Source organism: Artibeus jamaicensis, unplaced genomic scaffold, assembly GCF_021234435.1.
Source record: "Artibeus jamaicensis isolate MK-2021 breed Jamaican fruit bat unplaced genomic scaffold, CSHL_Jam_final contig_466, whole genome shotgun sequence".
NCBI classification, from domain to species: Eukaryota; Metazoa; Chordata; class Mammalia; order Chiroptera; family Phyllostomidae; genus Artibeus; species Artibeus jamaicensis.
This window is the reverse complement of record NW_026521844.1, coordinates 9,768,779-9,791,912: the sequence shown is the minus strand read 5'-3', so window position 1 is coordinate 9,791,912 and position 23,134 is coordinate 9,768,779. Positions and strand designations below refer to the sequence as shown.

At 35.7% G+C, this 23,134-nt stretch overlaps 1 protein-coding gene across 1 annotated transcript; it reads left to right on the top strand.

The window, feature by feature from the left end:
* The first annotated feature begins 1,061 nt into the window (after window positions 1-1,061).
* HSPA13 (heat shock protein family A (Hsp70) member 13) lies at window positions 1,062-12,344 on the top strand. Its single transcript, XM_037136407.2, has 5 exons — window positions 1,062-1,130; window positions 2,936-3,276; window positions 5,797-6,010; window positions 7,695-7,862; window positions 8,978-12,344. The coding sequence occupies exons 1-5, from the start codon at window positions 1,106-1,108 to the stop codon at window positions 9,643-9,645; spliced, it is 1,416 nt and encodes a 471-aa protein (XP_036992302.2). The 5' UTR covers window positions 1,062-1,105; the 3' UTR covers window positions 9,646-12,344.
* Window positions 12,345-23,134: the final 10,790 nt, after the last annotated feature.

Below are 23,134 nucleotides of genomic sequence, written 5' to 3'. Positions count from 1 at the left end.
AAATCGACTAGCAACCTAGCGCCAGTTTATTTCCCCAGTGGGCCAGCCCCCTCTCAGTAGGGACTGTTTGATTTACATCTCAGGTGAGGAAATAAATTTCAGCCCTCCGGGATCACAGTTACCCTGAACTTAACAGCCAAAAACTCTCAGAAGCAGCCACGAAATACTCCCAGTGACCAAGCAGTGAGAAAAATCAGGTCTATCATAGACTAGAACCTGAAAAACACTATATGGCCATTACACTTTACAAAACTTGCCTATGAAAACAATTGCTACCATTAAGGATTTAAGTCAAGAGAAACCTAAGGTGTTCTTCCTTTTTGCTACTAATGGCTCAGGAAAGCATTAGCAATAGAGGTGACGTGTCCCTGCTCTCTAGCATAAACCATCTTAGCTGAAAATTACTTGAATTCATTTACCCCGAAATAGGAATAGAGAGGGCTAAGGATCTTAGTGGAGTTTCAGAGGAGCCCGAATGGGCCAGAGGGGTCTTGTACGGAGGCTGGTGGGGCATTCTTGAAATCTTATCTCAGGTCTAGACGGCAGGTAAAAAAGCTCGCTTAAAAAGGTAGACAGAACGAAGGAACAAAGACTGCAATTTGGCCTAGTAATGGGAACACTCCTCCTCCCCTCTCCCCTCACACCCCCTCCAATTCCCAACCCCCAAGCCCCAAGCATTGCTAACAGATGGACCGCACTCTCCCTCTGCAAACGGGGGTAGGCCAAAACTACACTTCCCAGAAAGCAAAGCGGTGAGGCAGTACTAAAGAGGAAGTGAGTTTACACGCAAATTGGCTCCAGGCATTTGTGGTTTGATTACAAACTCCAGTCCTCCTTCTTAGCTTTCTTCAACCTCAGCCCAATTGGCTTGGTAGTTCGTGCGTGGGAGGGCGTTTCAGTGGTCATTGGCAGCAGTTGAATGGAGGCTCTCAGCCTCAAGACTTCACGGTAAATAAAGTCCTTTCTCTGGTTGGAGATGTAGCTTCTCCGTTGGTGTCAGAGTAAGAAGACTACATTTCCCAGGGGGCCACAGGGCTGCCTGGTGGCTTGGGGGCGGTGCCTCACCTATAGTACAGTCATCCGAAACCTCTTCGGCGGGACTGTGATGGCTGGGGAGATGACAATCCTAGGTCAGTGACCGAGGGGGTCTCTGTCGCTGTTGTGGACAGTGGAGCATTTTGAGGAGGCCAGGATGCGTGTGGGTGTTTGTCACACCTCTAGATACAGCTGGTGCAGAAGGAAGGGCTCCGGAAAGGTGATGTAGAGGCGGTTTTAGGCTGTTCGGAGAGTCAGCTTGGGAGTCGCTTCTATGATGGCCCAGGCCGAGTAGGCCCACCATGTAGGGCCCGCAGTGGCCTTCTGGGTACATTCTGGGGACACTGAGCCTCCGGGACAGCTCTTTCCTAAACAACGTCAATTTTGGTTCGTTGGATGACTTGGGGCCTTTGAGAGGCAGCAAGAACGTACATCTCCAGAACCCTTTTGTGGAAGGAGGGGAGTAGCCCCGGCAGCATCTCAAGCTGTAGATTCTAGGGTTATTGAGTTTTTGAGAGATCCAGGCCTCTTTGACGTGTAGTCAGTACAGTGTTCTTTACGCCAGTCCTGGTCAGGAATTGCCCTCCATCACAAGAAGGTGATGAAATACTTCTGAAATTTCCTCTTGCACAAAGGAGCAAGAGGAAAGTGGGGTTGGAAAGTGCACTCGATTTCACTTCTTTGAATTATATCTTGATGAGGATAAGCTCACAATCAGTAAAAAAACCAGACTCCTATAAATTGGTATTTTAGGTCATATGTAACATGGATGGACGACCCAGGAGGTTAACACAACCTCAGTAAACCAAATATGAAATTAATTGTAATATTCGAAGTGACACCTTTTTTATCACTTATGTTTACTATATGCACAGCCTTTGTTCATTCTTGTTATTCTCACTAATTAATACTTACTGAACATCTGCTGTTTGCTAGGTGCCCTGCTTGGTACACTGCTTGGTGTGTGGGATACAAAAGTGGACAAAACCCGCTGGCAAGGAGCTTTTGTTTATGTTGTCATCATCAAGGTTACAGGGCACACTTCTATGCTTCTTTCCTAAATATTCTGTAAGAAGTGTGTCCTTAATTGACATTTTAATACAGAAAAAGTTAACTATATTTTGTTAGGAACTGTCAGTTTTAATACTCGATCAACTTTCAAAATCATTTTACCCAATTTATTTCATCCTAGTGAAAGAAAAAGGGAGATAAGGGGATAAAGAATTTTAGGCTTTAGCAATTTTTTGCTCTGGAAATTTTAATAATGGGGTTACTTTTTAATAATGATAATTAAAGCTATTTATAAGTCTATAAAACCTAAGTAATCAATTGATCTTGAAATTGGATATTTAACTTCTGCTCCAGATGAATGGGTTTCCCTGTCAACATCAGCACAATTTCTTGAAGATGTTATTTATTTATTTTTAGAGAGGGGAAAGGAAGGAGAAAGAAAGGGAAAGAAACATCAGTGTGTCCATTGCCTCTTGTGTATGCCCCCTACTGGGGACCTGGCCTGAGACTCAGGCATGTGCCCTAACTGGGAATAGAACTGAGACCCTTTGCTTTGCGGTCTGGTGCTCAATCCACTGAACCACACCAGCCAGGGCTCAGCACAATTGTTATTAAAATGTTTTTACTTTTATTCCTTTATTCACCCATAGTGAATTACACAGATTTTTTGTGGGGGTTTTTTGTTACCTTATTTTAATTGCATTCCTTTTAATTTACATTGTGAAAAACTTGATGTTTGAGAGGAGAGTTATCAGTACTATAGAACAAAATATTTTTAGAGTGTATGTTTATTGTTGTTCCAAAGAGTGGTATTAAAGTGACTACTGTAGTACTTCAGCACATTGTACTAGTTTGATAAGACATATCTTTCAATTTGCCTATATTTCAGGATCCGCTGTTTTGACTCTCCTATTGGCTGGCTATTTGTCACAACAGTATTTACCATTGCCTACTCCTAAAGTGATTGGCATTGACCTCGGCACCACCTATTGCTCCGTTGGGGTATTTTTTCCTGGCACAGGAAAAGTAGAGGTCATTCCAGATGAAAATGGGCACATCAGCATACCCAGCATGGTGTCCTTTACTGACCATGACGTTTATGTGGGGCATGAAAGTTTGGAGCTGGCAGATTCAAATCCTCAGAACACAATATATGATGCCAAAAGATTCATAGGCAAGGTTTTTACCCCAGAGGAACTGGAGGCTGAAATTGGCAGATACCCATTTAAGGTAAGTAAGTAAGCTAACATCTATTTTAATTTTAGTTCAACATATTATTTCAATTAGTGTTATGGCTACAAGTTATTTAACTTTTTTTCAACTGACTCAGTCTGCCTGGAAGTGATATTATCACATGTAGTAAGCAATTTCACAGGTCCAGCATGAGCCAATTTAGTGGCTCCACATTGCTATCAGGGACTTAGGACCTTATCATATTCTTGCTTTACCATCCTTAGAATGTCACCTCCCTTTTTTATTGTAGCTGGAAGGCTAATGAGGCCTCATGTACTATGTATGTGTGGATGGATGGATTCTCTTACTAGTGTGTACATATTGAGTGCACCCATATGTGTATATGTAAAGAGTATCAGTAGGCATGCTGTTCTGAGTTGTTTGAACCTCATCAACATGTCACAGACAATTAGTCAATACATTCACATCATTATTTTTCTAGGTTTCATGAAATGATTTGTGGTTGTATGGAATGACTATTCAGCTATTTAAATTACCCAGTCCCTATCAGTATACGCTTTCTTTCCTGATTTTCCACTAATGTTGGAATTTCATTGAATATCCTTGTACATATATCTTTTTACAGTTCTCTGATAAGTTTCTAAATTTTAATTCTAAAAGTGGGTTGGGTCAAATGTGCACAGTTGTTCAGGCTTTTGATTTATAGTGCCAAATCGTACACTGAAAAGGTTTTGTGCTGTCAGCTACTGATTTTTAGACTGTGTATATCTTCACTGGTTATTATATTTTAATCTTTGCCAGTAGATAAATAAAAAGTGGTATCTTGTATTAATCAGTTATTTCTAATGAGGTCAGAATTAAAAATTGCTTTATTGGCATTTTTATTTTCTTTAGTGATCCATTTCTTGTTCTTTGTCCTAATTTCTTTTGGGTTGTATATCTTTTCCTTGATGACATAAAATACATTTGTGATATGTTTTCAGTAGTTTTTTTCTCTTTTTTTTCCTGATGATACATAATTATTTTTTGAGCTGACGAGAGAATCAGTTTTTTTATGTAGTAAAATTGTCTCTTAATAATGTTTTCAATGGTTTTGGATTCTTTATTGTGCTTACAGGGGCGTTTCTAGTACTACCCACTGTTAATTTTTTTCTAATGCTTCTCCACATGAGTATTTTGTTCTTTTAAAGATTTAAATGCTTGTTTCATATAAAGGTTTTTTGGTAAAATACAAAGTGAGATTTTATTATTATATTTTTAAATTTTGTTTTATTTTATATTTTAGAGAGGGGGAAGGGAGGGAGAAGGAGGGGGAGAGAAACATTGGCTGGTTGCCTCTCCAGTGTTTCCCAGCTGGGGATCAAACTGCAACCCCAAGCATGTGCCCTGACTAGGAATCCAACTGTTGACCTTTAAGTTTGCAGAACAACATCCAACCCAGGGGGCGATACAAAGTGGGATTTTGAATGATATGTTTTAAAATAGATAGCTATATCAGTGCTGTTTATTGAACCCATCCATAAAAATTCTCAATTTTGTTATCCATTTTTAAAGGAAAAAAATTCTCCATGAATTTTTTAGCTTTTTCCTTAGAAACTCTTAATTTATAATCTTTCTTATATAGTGATAAAATAGTATAATACAAGCATATTTTCCTCTAAACTACAGTTTTGGGTGCATTGCTTATTGATCCAATAGTTGTGTTTTTTTGTTGTTGTTCATTAGTTTCTAATGTAATCTGATTTTTTGTTGTTTTTGTTTCATGTGTGTACTGTTACTGTATCTTTGGACCTTATTTAAATAATGTCTGTAGCTTGTTTTTCTTTTAGTCATAGAGGTAAAATACTTTTTGGAAGGTCAGATTTTCTTGATTGAAACCTAATTATGTAGTGTAGAATAACGGGTAACATTCTTATATCTTCTTAAAGGAGACTAATTCTCTTTACTGTTGTTGATATTAATGTAGTCTTCTCTCTTGGTGAATCTAGGATAGTATGTTTTAAAATTACTCTTTTTTTAAAATGGAAAACTACATTAACAAGGATAATAAGTTAATGCATAATACATGTTTTCATGGAAACAAGAATGTAAGTGATACTTGATTCTTGGATAAGAACATAATGAAATACTAAAATTATTCTGGTACTAAAGTACCAGAACATTATTTCAGTTATTAATTACTTTTAGAACAAGTTACTTTTAAGAAAAAGAAGACTCTTAGATACATGATTTAGCAACTATTATTCTCTACATTTCATCATTTTTTTTCTTTCATTTAACAACTATATAATGAGAATCTATTATGTTCCAGGTGACATGCCTGGTGATAAATGTTTTACTCTGTTATCAAAACTATGGTGTGGGTTCATTTTATAGATTTTAAAGTATAACTTTTAATAACCTCTGATCTTAATAAATGTACTTGGTAAATTACAAATTAATTTTATGACCATGTAAAGATAATTTTTGATTAAATATGTCTGGTATATGTGTGTGTAAGTGTGTGTGTGTATACACATACTTTTATACTTTTTTCTTTGCAAATCCTACTCACAGGTTTTAAACAAAAATGGGATGGTTGAGTTTTCTGTGACAAGTAATGAGACCGTCACCGTTTCCCCAGAATATGTTGGCTCTAGACTATTACTGAAGTTAAAAAAGATGGCAGAGGAATATCTTGGGATGCCAGTTGCCAATGCTGTTATATCGGTACCAGCAGAATTTGATCTGAAACAGAGAAATTCAACAATTGAAGCTGCTAACCTTGCAGGTAACATTACCATTTCCTGAGTTACATTGTTATCAGAATTTTCTGAGGGAGAAAACCTTCTCTGGTAAGATGCATCACTTTGCTAACCGTAATTAAGAAAGCTCTGTAGCACAGTGTGAAATGTGTGTATCACCACAACCACCAGTCAGGCACGTGCAAAACACCACCAGAGAACATGGACGCGTGTTAGAAATGAGTTTTTCTCCTAAACTTTCTTTAATAGTAAGATGAATATAATATTTTTAAAAGTTTGAGGTGAGGGGAATTCATTTGACACCATTCAGCAAATATTGAGTGTCTCAGTATGTATATTCCTGTGCTCATGGGATTTATTTTGAGCAGATAAATCCCTTATATAAATGAAAATCTGATCTGATACTTGTATAATCAGATAAATTCCTGTTCTCATGGAACTTATATCCTACTAGAGGGAAACAGAAGAATCACCATTAAAGATGCATGTATTACGGGGCCTCACCTTTCTCATTATCAGTGTGTTGGGCTGGATGATTCTTTGTTGTGGGGGACTGTCCAGTGTACTTGGGGATATTTAGCAGCAACCCTAACCTCTGCTTACCAGACAGATGTGAGCAGAACCCTCCCCACCTGAATGGTGGAAGTCTTTTAAGGGTAAAGTGGCCTGTGTTTGAGAACCTTGGTACAATGACTATCAAAAAATAACATAGTATAGAACAAAAGAGCAGAATAAGGGGATGGGATTGCTGGGTGGTCAGAGAATAGCAGTCTGGCGGGTTTTAAAGCAAGTGTTCAGGTAGGCCTCAATGAGGAAGCGACATGTAGGCAGATTTAAAAGAAGCAAGGTAGATAGCCAAGGAGATATATAGGGGAAGTATGTTGCAGGAGAGAGAACGGCCAGTGGTGCAGCCACAAAATGTGAATTTGCTGCGACATAAGAAGGTAGATATTAGTCAGTGGCCAGGGCCGAGGGAGTGATGAAGTCACAGAACTAAAGTGAAGGTTGTTATGATCTTTGAAACTGAAATTCTTAACAGTTTGAATAGTTTCTATGGCTCCTGACACAGAAAGCCATATGACTTTCCAGACTCATGTGGCAGTTAGTTTAAAGAAGGAATTTTGCTCAAGGAAATCTGATCATTTTACCTGCACGTACACAACAAATCAAAATCAGATTTGCTCTATTATTTCAGATTTACATTTGAGGATCTTATATTTTAAGTACTTATTAAGAGTAGCTATGTAAACATCTTGTTTAGATATTTCTTTTTATTATTTTCTGTTTATTAACTTTTTAATAAAGAGTCATTTTTAAAAGAAGAGCACAGTAAGCTTATCTCATTTACAGGGCAGTTTCTTAAAGTATGTAATGATTAAAGTTTTATTGCTCATAAATTTTCAGGTAAATATGAAAATGAGAAGAGGCTCTCATTTTTTATAATTAAGTATTAAGAATAGAATGGTGTATTCCACTGAAACTAGGCTTTTATTTTATTATAACCTTTTAGAATAATTTTAATGATACTAATTTAGAGGAACTGATATCCTTTCCATTTTATTATTTTTATTGGATTTGTGGCTGTGCATTCTCACTGTTACTCAGTGGAGTTCATGTCATAGAAGACAGTTAACATATGAGGCTGAGTAGGAAGGAATTTCTTAATTGTATCCTCTCACAAGTTATTATTTCCTCTAACCAATCATACAGGACTGAAGATCTTAAGGGTAATAAATGAACCCACAGCGGCAGCTATGGCCTACGGTCTCCACAAGGCTGATGTCTTTTACGTCTTGGTTATAGACTTGGGCGGAGGAACTCTAGATGTTTCACTGCTGAATAAACAAGGAGGGATGTTTCTAACCCGGGCAATGTCTGGTAAGACAAATATCTGGAGACTTAAAGAGGTTCAGGCACATTAACATATCTAATGCATGAAGTGTTCGTTTAAATTTTTTTCATTATTTTTTTGTTCATTTTGGTAATCTTCTGTATATGTAATGTTATACCACCATTTCTGTGTATTAACAGCAAAAAGTTAAGTCTCAAAAATGACCAGGCATCAAGTCAGATTTTTAAAAAAGCTGCCACTGCCAGTGGTACCTAACCCAACCGATACTTTTCATGGCCATGGTGAAGGGAACAGAAGGAAGGAAATTATTTTAAAATGAAGGATGATCAGTTTATTTCATCTGATACTCTGTTCCACAAAATAAGTATCATTAGTGTTCTGTAGGAAGTGATAGGTTTTTGTATTCCAAATCTTTTTTAAAGTTTTTTTGTTTTAATTTATTTTAAAGAATAATAAGCCTGTTGGAAAAGTGCAGCTCTGAGTTACAGGTGGTCTGGCTTCTGCATTGGTCGTCCTCCTAACTAGACTCTGTGTGGAGCCAAGTGCAGTGCCAGGGCTTCGTGGTACACTGTTCTTTTCCTCTCCCATCTTCTTCCCCTGATTTTCAGCTCTTGAGCAAGCAAAGGATTTTTTTAAAAGATAAAATGCCTACTGGTGCTTTTTACTTATGAAGACGACTTTCTTCTGTTGCATAATGATATTTAGTGTCTCTAAATTGCTACTTAAAAGCCAGTCTGAGGGAGGTGGGGAGCAAGGGGCGGGGGAGGCTGGGATGGGAAAAATTGACAAAAAATTGTACTTGAAAAATAACTAAATAAAATTAAAAAAAAAAAAAAAGCCAGTCTGTGCTCTCAATCTCTATTTCCTGAAAAAATATTCAATACCATTGAGATACTTTCTTTTACAACATTTAAAAAAATTTAACCCAGATATTCAGTGTTTTTTTAGTAGTAGTACACATTTGAGTTAAAATCATTTCAACACAGTTATTCGTAATCAGTCTTTGCATGAATAAAACCTTAATACATTAAATACAGACTTTGTTATTACCAGAATATTATTTTTATACATGCATACTACACAGATACATGTATATATACATATTTGGATAACTATAATATAAACTTTATTTTTAACTTAGGAAACAATAAACTTGGAGGACAGGACTTCAATCAGAGATTGCTTCAGTACTTATACAAACAGATCTATCAAACATATGGCTTCCTACCCTCTAGGAAAGAGGAAATTCACAGATTAAGACAAGCTGTGGAAATGGTCAAGTTAAATCTGACTCTTCATCAGTCTGCCCAGATGTCAGTATTACTAACGGTAGAGCAAGAGGACACGAAGGAACCTCAGGGTGGTGCTACTGGACTGCCGAAGGACAGACTGTCCCCAGAAGATGGCCACCATGTGAGCAGCGTGTTGGGAGCTGGCCTTTCTGAAAAGAAAAATAGAGAAAGTCAGGTTTTATTTGAAATAGAAATATCACGGAAGCTCTTTGATAACCTTAATGAAGATCTCTTCCAGAAAATACTGGTACCCATTCAGCAAGTATTAAAAGAAGGCCACCTGGAAAAGACTGAGATTGATGAGGTCGTTTTGGTTGGTGGCTCTACTCGTATTCCTCGAATCCGCCAAGTCATTCAAGAGTTCTTTGGAAAGGATCCCAACACATCCGTAGACCCTGACCTGGCAGTGGTGACAGGAGTGGCCATCCAAGCAGGGATCGATGGAGGTTCTTGGCCTCTTGAAGTCAGTGCTTTAGAAATTCCCAATAAGCATTTACAAAAGACTAACTTCAACTGAATTATGGAGGAATGATTATTATTTGTGACCTTGTCTGATGAATCCTTTTTATCAGACTACATCCTCCCAAAAAAAAGAGTCCCTAAACTATCTCAAAAATTTACCTAAAAGACAACATTCAGATATACAAAAATTTATACAACATTTGTTTCAGGTTTGAATATGACCAGATTGGTCCTATTTAATTTTGGAGAAATCCCATTCCAACAAATACTTTCAAATAATAGAATTGAGATAAAACTCTAATAAGATCACAGGTGGCTATGTTTTCTGGATTCTGAAAAATACCACATGCACTTAAAATTATATTCTATAAATGTTGCCTAGTGCCAATTATAGGGTTCCCAGTTCTTACTAAATTGTCTTAGCAGGAGCTGGTAATTTATTTACTTGGTTATCACATGTAACTAATAATTTGAACAATACTTGAAGGACAGTGTTGATGATATCAGGTATTTGCATTGGCTGGGAGACAGCAGTATTATTAATATAAGCTGCACATGTAATATTAACTGCCATACAACAAAATTACTTTCACAAATTCAGTATTTCATTATGTGTCCTATTCATGTAATCTGCATTATCCCAAGTTTTAAAATATAGTGGATCAATTTTTCTTTCTAAAATTTTAATACCAGGTAGTAGAAATAACCCAAGTTTTGTGTTCTAGATCCTTCGTCTGCTATACATCATTCTCTGCTTGGATTTCCATGATTCTGCCTGGTTAACAATGAGGGTTTTTTAATTGTATTTTTAAAATAATATCACAATGAAAGCCATCATTACTATCACTTTTTTGTTATTCAGTACTTTCGCAGACATTGGTAAACAGCAATAATTGGCCTCAGTATTTGTTTTATATTTTAGTTTTTGTTTCTTTGTTGATTTTCAGTAAGTCTTGGAGAATGTAGCTTGAATTTGATTCCGTTTCACTGAGATTTTCCCCCATATTTAAGTTTTGAATGAAGAAAAATATGCTCATTTATTAAAAACCTTGCTATTATTCCCTACTATTATTTTAAAGTAGTCGCACTTGAACTGCTTTTAGCCTTAAGGTTAGTGTGTGATGTCAGCAAAAAACCCAAGGATGTTGGAAATAATGTGGAAATTTAACGTGGAAGGAAGTGTGGAAGACTTTCCACCAATCAGCACTCGCAGCAGTTCTGGTCTGTTTCCTTTTAGAAAAGCTACAGGGACCAAAAAGGAAAATAACAGTTTTGTTTCTGTGATGCCCATATTATCTGAAGTATTTTTTTCATTCAAAAATTATACTCTAGTCAAACATTTTTGTTAAATTGTCTACTTTATCCATTGTTGAATTCGAAAGGATGTTGAATTTTCAGTCACTGAAAAAGAACTAAGCAAACTTATTTCAACAACATCAGAACATAGCTTCTCAGTAAAAAGTTGAATGTTAATATTTTTTGCAGAGCTAAAAAAAAACTTCCTTAGCAATGAAATTGCTATTAAAAATACAACTTCAAATACTTTTGTGTACAGAAAATGTCTGAAGTGGGTAGATAGAAAAAGTAAAATATTTGTTGACATATTTTAGGAGTAATGGAGAAATGCCAAAGATGAATCCTTCACTGCATTATGAAAATACTCAAAGTGTTCTTTTGCACTTCCTGTAAGTCTTTAATGGATTTTAGAATTGAAAAAAGATCTTTTTATGAAAGTCTCTGAAAGTTCAATTTATCAGAATCTTCACATACAATATCAGCTTAAACCTAAAGCATTTTAGATTTTTTTTTAAACTTGAATTTCTCCAATATATGAGATAGTTTAGTACAATTTGTTAACACTTTTTAGAGAAAACACTTTACCAAATAGGACTGTGAATCTCATGCTCTAAAACTGGAATTTAAATAACTTGATTGCATCTGAAAATTACAATGGCAGTGTTGGAATTGAGGGCAATAGTTCAGCATATTCTCTATAGTTATACCTTTAAAAGATGAAGTAATGTCTGCCTTCAGTCATAGTTTAGGAGGCTATGTATATAAATAGACATGACATCAATGTAGTTCATTTAAAAGATAAAAGTGCATACTGAAAGTGATCATTTATGCATAATATGAGGACACTTCATAAAACTACATTTTGGTTGTACATCTAGCTAGTGTGGTGGTACATAACTTTTAAAATATTAACTGTCTTGTATGATTAGACTGTGAATGAGTAATTTATTTGTATCAGGAATGTTTTGGTACTGTGTTTTCACCCCAACCACTGATGTATCTACAGATACTGCTGTGTAATATAACATGTATTGTGCATAACAGATTGTGCCTCTTAAATTTGTGTTCATACAAGTCATTCATATTTTAATGTAAATAAATGTGACTTTGCAGTTTGTTTTAAACTGCGCACTTTATTTTTTCATTCAGGACCTGGCCGGAGTACGTTTTCTGCGGTATTTAGGTAAGAAAGGAAGTGGGGATAGAGCTGATCTGATGCTCATTGCATGTGACCTTAGCAGGTGTTGCCTGGTTCCCTGCGTCCTGCCTGTCCCTGGAATTGCTTACTTTTCTGCTTGTTTTCCTTGATTTAGAAGAGACAGTTCCTGTATCATACAAACACTGTCTGCAAGATTCTGAATATCATCAGTTCATGGCTTTTGACTATAATGAAGCCAATGCCTAACCTAATTTAGATAGTTAATAAATAATTTTGCACCATAGACTACTGTAATCCTTAAGTTGATAATTAATACTTTTTAATTTTCTAATAAAGTGTATTTTATGTATAAAAAACTTAAAAGAAATTCATTTGATTAATGTAGCCTTTTCCACTGAGCCCATAAAGATAACAGACTTGTCTCTTTAATGCTAATTCCTGTGATTCCTTCGTAGTTATTTTTACTCCCATTACTGAGGGACTCAAATATATGATGAAATACGGGGACACTTCCATATTTACTTCATTTAACAAATATACAGTCCCCTATTGAGGTAGGCAGCCTCTAATGTGACTTCCAATGATCCTGACCGGGTGTTCACTTTTTTGTGTCATTCTCTTCCCTTGAATTTGAGAATTCTGAAACACCAACTCAAAAGAACCTATGCACCCCAATGTTCATAGCCGCACAATTTACAATAGCCATGTGCTGGAAGCAACCTAAGTGTCCATCAGTAAATAAGTGGATCAAAAAACTATGGTACATTTACACAATGGAACATTACAGAAGAAAGAATGGAGATTCTACCCTTCATGACAACATGGATGGATCTGGAGTGAATTATGCTAAGTGAAATAAGCCAGGTGTTGAAAGACAAATGCCTTATGATCTCACCTGTAAGTGGAACCTAATCAACAAAAACAAGCAAAATATAACCAGAGACAGTGAAATAAAGAACAAACTGACCAACCAAGGGGATAATGAGGGGAAGAGAAGGGTTGTCGAGGAACATGTATAAAGGACACGTGGACAAAGCCAAAGGAGGGTAGGATCAAGGTGGGTATGGGTGAGGGGAAACTACTTGAACAATAAAAAAGGAAATCATAACTTTCATAAATCTGTTTTCATAAAGTCACAAATTGTTTAGTATTTTGTGTACATTGTCAGTATCAGTTCTACTTAAATGAAGGATTCATAATATTAGATGCATGCATTTATTTAAGTCAAAAAAAGAATTTGGCAAGATTTGATGACTCACTGCTAATGAATAGAATAGGGCAGAAGTGCTTGGGAAGTCACTTCCAAAATTTGGTTATAGGAGGACCGATTTCTGTAGTGGGTGCATGTACTGTTGATTGCTATGAAGACCAGGCTATTCTGCTAGTGAACACAGATGGGGAAGTCTGTGGAAGTTGAATAGGCATGCTAGCTGGTAGCACCACCTTCCAGCTATGTGAGACAGCCTTCTTGAAAGGCTGTACATCCATCCCTTCCTAGTGAGCCATCCATCCTTTCCTAGTCAAGGCTTCAGATGATGCTGCTACACTTGAAATTTCAATGTAATCTCATGAGAGATCTTAAACCATAATCACTAAGCCAAGTGGCTCTCAGTTTCTGATTCATAGAAACTGAGTTAATACATTTTAGCTTTTTGAAGCTACTAAAATTTTAATTAAGTTGGTTTTCAGTAATAAATAATGGAGTGTCTACTATGTACCAAAATTGTTCTAAATATATTGGTAACACTAACCAATTTTGTTTTATTCTAGCAAATTCATGAGTTGGTACTACAGTTATTCCCATTTTCAGATAAGGAAATTAAGTTACAGATCTGTTAGATAATTTCTCCAGGATTATATAACTAATCAATAGAATCATGATACAAATCTCATCCATGCTTACCCCTAATACTGTGCTGCTTTATCCATCCCATAATAAATCCCCATAGTACTTTTTTCTGTGCAGTACTAAACTACAGGATAGTATCCATGAAAGACCTTTTATGTACCAGACAATGCTAAAATTGAAGGTTTAGTGCTATTTAATCCTTTCCATTTCTGTCAAGCAAAGATTTTATAAATACAAAATAGAGATAGTACCTACTGCATTGGATTTATGTGAGTGTTCTTTGTATTACATTCCTGAGATAAACAAAAGATTTCTCTCTTTGATCAACTATGAGAACAGCATGTTCTCAAACTGATGGGTCTGTAAATAGCAAACGAGCAGCCCTGGTCCACTAGTCAGCAATCAACAACAAGAGAATCCAGTCAGTTTTTAGCCATTTCATACCCCATACCTTGGCCTCATTAACCGAGTGGCGTAGCAGCCACATGAATTGCCAACACAGCCTTTATTTTCATAAGATTTAGAGAAATGTGATAACACAGCCACAAGTCCCGATTTCTGTATTCTACACAGATGGTCCACTTCCTTGTTGGATGACAGCTAGAAAAGTAGGAACTAGGAGAACCAGAAGGAAGATCTGCCCTGACTGCTACCTTCTCAGTTTTGCTTAATTTCAGTGAGCACACACCATGCACCACTAGGGACCACGTCTTAGTTTGATCTCTAGTTACCTCCAAGTTGCTGTGTATAGAGGCTCAGTGTTCACCATAGTGTGTTCCATGATGTAGTTGGGTTAGGGTTAGGGTTGGTATTTAAATACTGGCTAACAATATTTTCTATATGCCAGACACTGTCCTAAGTCTTGTGTTATTTTATTTCATTTTAAAGATAATCTTAGGAGGTAGATAGAACTACTAGTCCAAAATAAGTCCAGAGAAGAAAGTGAATTTGCTCAAGTTTATACAACTAGAAAGTGGTAGAGTTGAGACTTAACATAGGCACCCTGACTGGAGATCCTGAACTCTTTTAACTACTATATATGTTTTTATTATTTTTGCTAAAAGAACAGCCCTCTAAATCAGAACTATTTGTTATTTCTGTGTTTTAAAATATAACACTATATCTTCTGAACACTACATTTGATATCAAAGCATGTTTAAAAGTATATGATATTGCTATTATTCAATCATATTTTGACCTACAAAAATGGCTGATTTATATTATTTAAACTAATACTATATTTGAAGAAGTACCACTCCCCCAAGTTTTAATTCCATTTACTATGCCTGCATAGTTATTGGTTTAAAAATCTTTCTCCCACACTCTTGACCTACAGACTCTCTAAGTGACTCTCCTAAAAATGAGGCATCTTGCACTGGCCAGTGCGGCTCAGTTGGTTGAAACATCATCCTGTAAACTGAAAGGTCAAGAGTTAGATTCCCAGTCAGGGCACATGCCTGGGTTGTGGGCCAGGTCTCCAGCCAGGGGCATGTAGGAGGCAACCAACTGATGTTTCTTTTCTTCCCTCTCTACCTCCCTTCCCCTCTCTCTAAAATCAATAAGCATGTCCTCCAGTGAGGATTAAATAAATAAATCAGACATCTTGGGAGAAAAATGGCAAGAGCATCATCAGGTCTGTAGTCACCTGGGCCTGGACTTTACATTTTACTGGCCAAGGTCCTCTTAGTATCTTTCTGTGTTTGATAAAATAGAGTAGACAATGATTCCTTTCTTATGGTTTTTCAGTAAATATTGACAATAATAAATGATTCCAGTGCCTCACGTTACTTGACACATAGTAGGCTCTCAATAATAAATACTCTCATCCTAAAAGAATTCAGCTTAATGCCGCTTAGGTTTTTCCTCTCTCAGCTAAGGTAAATACTGTATTTCTTCACATTGAAATTACAATAATTATCTTCTTAGTTGATTTTGAAGTTATAAACTTTAAACAAATCAATCATTGAATAAATGATTTTTTTAATGCAAATATACTTCCTGTCTGTAATCCAGTTATTTTAAGTACCCTGCACTTTCTTTCCTTCTAGTGCACTTCAGGGATTGAACATGCTTGATATACATTGATATGCATTGATGCGGACTCCGGCCAGCAGAGTCTGTGTTGTGGCTGTGATAAAAAAATTCACATGGACTACAGAAGTCCTGTGGAGAAAAAGGGACGACATGGCTGCTCTGTAAGTGAGAGAGAGGCCCCGACCCCTGCCTGGGGAGGCTTTTATTGTTTTTCTAGGTACATTACATCAGGATGATACTCATTTACTATACATGTATTTGCTTTAGACGGTTAGCTTTTATAGATAACTAAGAAGAGGAAGTTACTAATTACTATAGAGAAAAAAGATATTTGCAAATGCAAAGGGAAAAGTGGTTAAACTGGTTATACTCCATCCTTGGGAGGTTTAGCATAGATTTTAGGAAGTTATTTTAAAGATATGCAATAAACGTTTGCTGCCTCAGTTCAGGGTGAGGCAGTTTTAGCAAAGGACAGACCTCAAAGCAACCTAGGTACAAAGCAGGTCTGATTCCCCACGGGAGAACCAGTTCATGGGCTCATTTCTGTTTGCTGACTCACACCCTGCCAGTTTTCCAAATCAGGGGCTGGGCTACATTTGCCATGCCACACAGAATGGTTCCCTATAGTACATAATTAAAACTAGAATAAAGTATTCATTTCTTAAAACAATAAATTATATTTAAGTAATTTTGGCTCATTTTATATATTTTTTATTTTTAAGTTTTAAGTATATGGCACATACATGTATGTGATATATATGTCATATATATGATATATGTAACTAACTATACAAATCCTAAGTATTAACCTTGATGATTTTTACAACCTCAACCAATTCTCAGACTCAGATTAAGACACAGAACATAACCATTATTCCAGAAGCCCACCTTTTTCACCCTTTCAATTATTATCCCACCTCACCAAAGTAACCAGTATCTCAAGTTCTAGGAGTACAGATTAGTTTTTTCCTTTTTTAAATTTTTTCTTTAAATGTAATTATGAAATCATATAATAACATTCTTTGGTTGTTAACTTCTTTTATTCAACATTATGTTTATAAAACTCATCCAAATTGTTGCCTGTAGTTTTTGTTCATTCATTCTCATAGCTGTATAGAGTTCCATTGTGCAAATATACCATTAAGGCGACTATTGATTTTTCATTAGATTTTTAAGTTGTGCAGTGTCTCTGATTGAGTTACTGTAGGTGTAAAGAGGGTAAAACAATGTTTTATCTGATATTAATGAAACATACAGATCCTTTCCTTAATGCAACTCAACAGATATTTATTCAATCTTTACTGAATACAAAACACAGTGGCAGGCACCTCTGGGATTGTGAAGACAGGATGGTACTTCATTACAATGGGAGGAAGCCTCAGACAATATAGAGTTTATAAATATAAGGCAACTTTTTATAAATGCTTCTAGGAGATAATGCAAGCTTATAGAAGGTGGTTGTATAGGAAGAAGAAAAACAGGACAAATAAAATGATTGACTGATCCTAACAAAGATGTTTAAAATATTTTACTGAAGTTATATTGAAATGAGAATACCATTGAAGTTTGAACACTTCAAATTTGAAGGACAATTCAGAGGCATAATGTTGTTTCTATTACACAAAATTAGTAAATGAAAAGAGCCCTTCAAAATATTAATCCTTTAAATCAAAAATCTCATAAATGTATACAATTTGACACATAACTTACTGAGTTTATTTCAGCACTCCCCCCATTAAAAAGTTTCATAGAAAATGTTGTTTTTAGAGTCAAAATAAATAATAAAAATGTTATAAAATACTATTTTAAATGAAGTATAACATAAAATTCAGTTAATGTATAGTTATTCTGTCCAAGAAAGCAGCTGAGAAACTCAATACTTTTTGTGATTCCTCCTTAATTTTATATAGTATACAGTGGCTCAGCACATACGTATATGTATAAAAGCCATGCTGCTCTAAAATGCCTAACCATTTATACTACCAATATGTATTGGGTATCAACTATATGAAAGGCATTATGCTAGGAACTTAACATACTGAAATGACTAGAACTTCACACATGCCTTCAAGTAGCTTCAGTGGGGAAACAGACTAAAAAATTAAAATGAGTATGGCCTTTTTAATGATAAAGGGGCTAGTAAGAGCACAGAAAAAGAGCATTGAGATAAGACTGGAGAATAGAGGGGGGAATCAGGGGATGCTCTAGGGGGAAGTCATTGCTGAATGAAACCAGAGACTTAAAGGATAAATGATGCTTAGCAGTTTGAGCATTGAGAAGAAGGCAGATATTCCAGAGGGCATGAATGAAAGCTAGAAGACTAGATACCACCAAGGATGGCTAGAACTTTGGTGCTGACCAGCATTTCTGCAATGTGTAGCCAGGGGCCTGCTACCTTTGTGCATTTTCCCCACATCATAATTGTTTAATATATTTTATCCTGTATAGCCAACATACAGTTACAATTATTTATTTTGTATCACTGAATTTTGTTATTCCCTATTTTGTTAGCATTTCAAAGAAAAGTCCTTTTGGTGTATCAAATTTTGTGACATTTTAAATTCTATAATCCCTCCAGTGTCTAGGAAAAGCACAAGAATTCAGCCAGGTAACCCATGGTCAGTTTCTAGTTTACCCTTTTTGTTCTTGTTACTGTAAAGTTTACATTACTGTTCAGATAAGTCAGTGCAAAATATAGGTATTATTTGACTCGGGACATATTTAAATTTTTCTAATATTCTTTTAGCATTAAGATATTCCTCTAATTATTTTGTAAAATATCTACCATAGTATTAGGGGAAATTTTGTTTATCTCAGGACAGAAACAATTCTTTATTAGTGGCAACTCATTAGTGTGTTTAATATGTTCAATAGCTATCTCTATAGAAATTGTTTTATATCCAAAAACAGAGCATAACAGTCTGAATCAATGAGAGAGTGAAGCCTTGGAGCAAGTTTCAGGATGTTGCAGTAGGAGCACCTTCCTGATTGTGGTCCACACCAAGTTACCCGTCTCAAAACCGAGGGAGGTTGTTACCTCATCAAGATAAAATGTTTTGATTTTTGAAGCAAAGCATGGTAAGCTGTCATTGTCCAATGCTGTTAAAAAATAGTGAAATAATTTCAATAGTAGACTTCATGGTCACACACTTTATGTTCTAAAATTTTTATTATATTGTCATTCATTCTTTTTCTAACTCACACATTCATTCCCTTTTTTTTTTACCTAAGAAATAATTCATTGAGTGATTACTACATAGCAGATACTTGCTCAAGATCTGAGAATACAGAAATGAACAAAAGAGGCAAAAATTTTTGTCTATGTAGAGTTTACATTCCCATGAGGAGACGTAAAAAATAATATAAATAGGGAGAATGGATAGTAATAATAAGAATTCAAACACACCATTGAAAGGCTGGGTGTGAAGTGGGTGTGGAATGGACAGTTTAGAAGGGTGTGCCAAAGAAATCCTCACTGAGAACTGCCTTTTTATGGAAGACCTGAAGGAGGAGGAAACCGATCCAAATGCAGGTTTCTGGTGGAAACTTGTCCCTGCAAAGGGAACAGCAGAATCCCTCAGCCAGCTGGAGCTAGGCTGACATCTTCATAAAACAGCCAGGAGACCAGTGTGGCAGGAAAGGGGAGAGTAGGAAAGAAGAGGCAGAGCCATGGCCTGCAGGCTTGGCAGGATGGAGCTCTCTGGGACTATCTATCCTAAGGCACTGAACAGCCGCAAAGATGAAGGAGCCCCTTACATCATTATTTTAAGGAATAAAACTATAAGAGTAAAAGTTTTTACAAAAGGGTATTTAATTAAATAGTGACTTCATAATGCATTGTTTTGTTTTGCTTTTCTCCTTTCACCAGCAGTTTATCAGCCTGCGGCTACCATTTTATTCATTGTCTCTCTTCCTTAGGGAGAATCAGCAATGGTGGGCTTTGAACAGAGCAAATAATGTCCTTGCTGGCTCAGGAGTGATTTTCTTTTGGGCCCAACTTAAATTTCTAAGGAGCTTGGAATGAATAACCTGGGCCAGCTCTGTTCTTAGCAGCTCCCCTGAGGTTTCCACCTCCTTCTGGAACATCACACAGCAGCAGCAGCTTTCCTGGGAAGGGCCTATACAAACAGGTGTTTTTTTCAATTTTAACAATTAAATTTTTTTAAAATTTTAATTGTTGTTCAAGTACAGTTTTCTGTCTTTTACTCCTTTAAGTGACACAGTTCCAGCCTCCCACAGCTGACTCTCAGAATACTTACCTAGGGGATCCAGGTTCATTCGAAGGGTCCCGGAAAATAAAACAGGATCCTGTACAATAAAATAGTCACTGATAATCTTACTGTCACATGAAAAATAAATACATTTTTAAAAAATCAAACATAGAATAAATAAAGAATAAAGCAAATAAGTAAACTTAATTATCAAATCCATTTTATGTATAAAACAAAATCAGAAGAAAATCATACTGTACTATAATTCAGATTAAATTGTTATAAGCTTCCTGATCTCCTGTCTCCTCCTCTTATTAACTGTATCAACAACAATCACAACAATAATAATGATGACAGCTGCCATTTTAGTCAGGGGTATATTATAATATAAAATGTAATAAATATAAAATATACTGTGTATATAATATTTTCAATCAGTTAACTAACCTAGAAATGTAGAAGGTAATATTCCCATTTTATGGATAGTAAACTGAAGGTTCCAAGGAGCTCTTGTCCATGGCCACAGAGAAGGAATGTGGCGGAGAAGAACTCAAGGAGGAAAAGCCCATGCTCTTTCCAATACACCAACATGCCTGGTGGAACTGCATTTACTATACTTGTATTTATTTATGAGAGGAATAAATAAGGACCCTTTTATTCACTGATTTTTTTACTTGCCAGAATTTTAAATTTTACAGAAATTTGTACTGAAGCAAATTCATGAATACAAGTACATGTTTAAACAGTATGAAAAAGATATAGTATTTTAAGATACTTGAAGAAGATTATATACTGTGCAAAGATATTTCATAAGTGCTAGGCTTAAATCCCACATACCAAACTGATTAAGTCATCTTTGACTGTGGAGACATATTCCTGAGGCAATCTGCATACTTATTAATGATCAAATTCCTTTGATACCACAAATGGTAAAAATCAAAAGACCTGAGAAAAAAGATATAATTGCATTATCACTGTTTTCATCTTTAAAAATATTTCTAAACTTTAAGTCACAAGAGTCAAAATCCTACATCAAACTACCAATTAAGCAAAATCCTCAATAATATCTTTCTTCCAAAATATACCAGTGAGTTTCAGTCTGATCTCTTCATTTGAATTTTATTTGCATTTACTCCTATGAAGGAAACTGGCAAAGGGATGTACTGCTTTTTCAAATAGGTTAATGCACTTAGGAAGAACTCTGTAGAGTAAGAGTGTTTAATAGGATTCAATTACATAGTGATTTTTCATTATATATTTTAAATGACCTGGCTTCTAAAAATGAATGTATATGCTTCGCAGGAACACATTAAAACAAGGAAGTTCATCTGGAGGGAGTTAAATAGGCTCTACCTGCAGAGTAATAAGTTCACTGTGAAGGTCATGAAGTCCAGTGGTTGATATGTGTCAATTCCATTGATAATAGTTTTGCCTCCTATCTCTCCACGATTCTAAACAACCAATTTGATAGTGTTTACTTGCCCACTTCAGTACTTCCACAATTCTCATCTTTAGTAGTGGGATCATACATAGTTCGCACTGTACTTTTTGTAAAAAGACTGGGCCTTTGCACAGACAACAAATGCATTAGGTTTCAGGTCAGTTGGGATCTAATTTTGCCTACTGTAATAACGTTGAATGTTATGAAAAATGTAGTATAAATACTAAGGATCAGTTTTTATCCAGATACCCCTTACTTACTGGAAAGGCTGTAGGTGATATGTGTTTTTCCCCTAGTTTTAAGTACTTTAATTGCCACCTAAATAGAGCATGCCAGCAACCACAGGTAAAGCAAGTCATCCCCGAACCATCCAAGGGCTAGCCAGACCAGTAAGGGTGTAGGCAAAAGGAGACACTAATAATGGGATGGTTTTACTGAAACTTTCAAAATGAAGCTCTGTACCCATGCACCTACTTCCCTACAGGAACAAACAAACAACACCAAGGGGCTTAGAATCCTTTGCCAGATTGACGATAAAAAATTTAAAGGAATGCCTACAAATATCCTTGGTGTATTGAAACAATCACTGCATTAAAAATGTTGGGGATGAACATAGATAATGTCCAAGGGTCTTCGAATCCTGGCTAATATAATCAGCTCATGCTAAATATCTAAGTGACTGGACACGCTCCTTTAGCCATTAAAACTATATCGATCTCTTCTGGGTGCTGTTTCCTTTGTTAGGGTTAACAGGCACATTAGGCAGAGAGAACATGAAGGCAGTTAGTTCGTCCTAATAAAGGATCTTAAATCTCACAAACTACATGAGAAAACCCAGAAATCTGTTGAATTAATTGGGGTGATCAAAGTACCACAATGATTTCATTTGTTCCAAAAATATTTCTGTCCTTGATGTTATTGCAGTGGACCTGGTTTAGAGGGTTAGAAAAAGATGTCTGGGGCTGTGAAAGAGAGGTCCCTGTAAAAGGGAAAGTAAGACAATGTTGTTATTATTTTTAACACTTACTTATATGTAAAATCTATTTATGATTAGGAAAATTATGTTTTCATAAGACATTAGAAATGTGGGAAAGTATTGAAAAAATAAAAATTATCTGAAATCTCATCATCTGGGAAGAACAATTATTTATGTTTTGTAACTATTCTTCTAATATTTTTATAATGTGTATATTTGATTTCTTTTTAAAAATACAAAACTGATAAAATTTTGGGCATAGTTTCCATTAACTATATTACCTCTCAAACATTTCACATCTCACTAAAAGTCTTGGAGAACATGAGGTCAGTATACAAATATTCTCTCCTGTGGGTGTAGGTAACTGTTATCTTGTCTTGTTTTTGCACTTCACTTAATAAAGAAAGTAAAAATAAAATTTACTACTATTGGATATATATCCTCCCCCAAATGAAATTAACATCTCAAAGAGAAATCTATGTTCTTATGTTCATTTCAGCATTATTTATGATAGTCAAGATGCGGAAACAACCTAAGTGTTTGTACATAAACAAATGGATAAAGAAATATGTATCTAT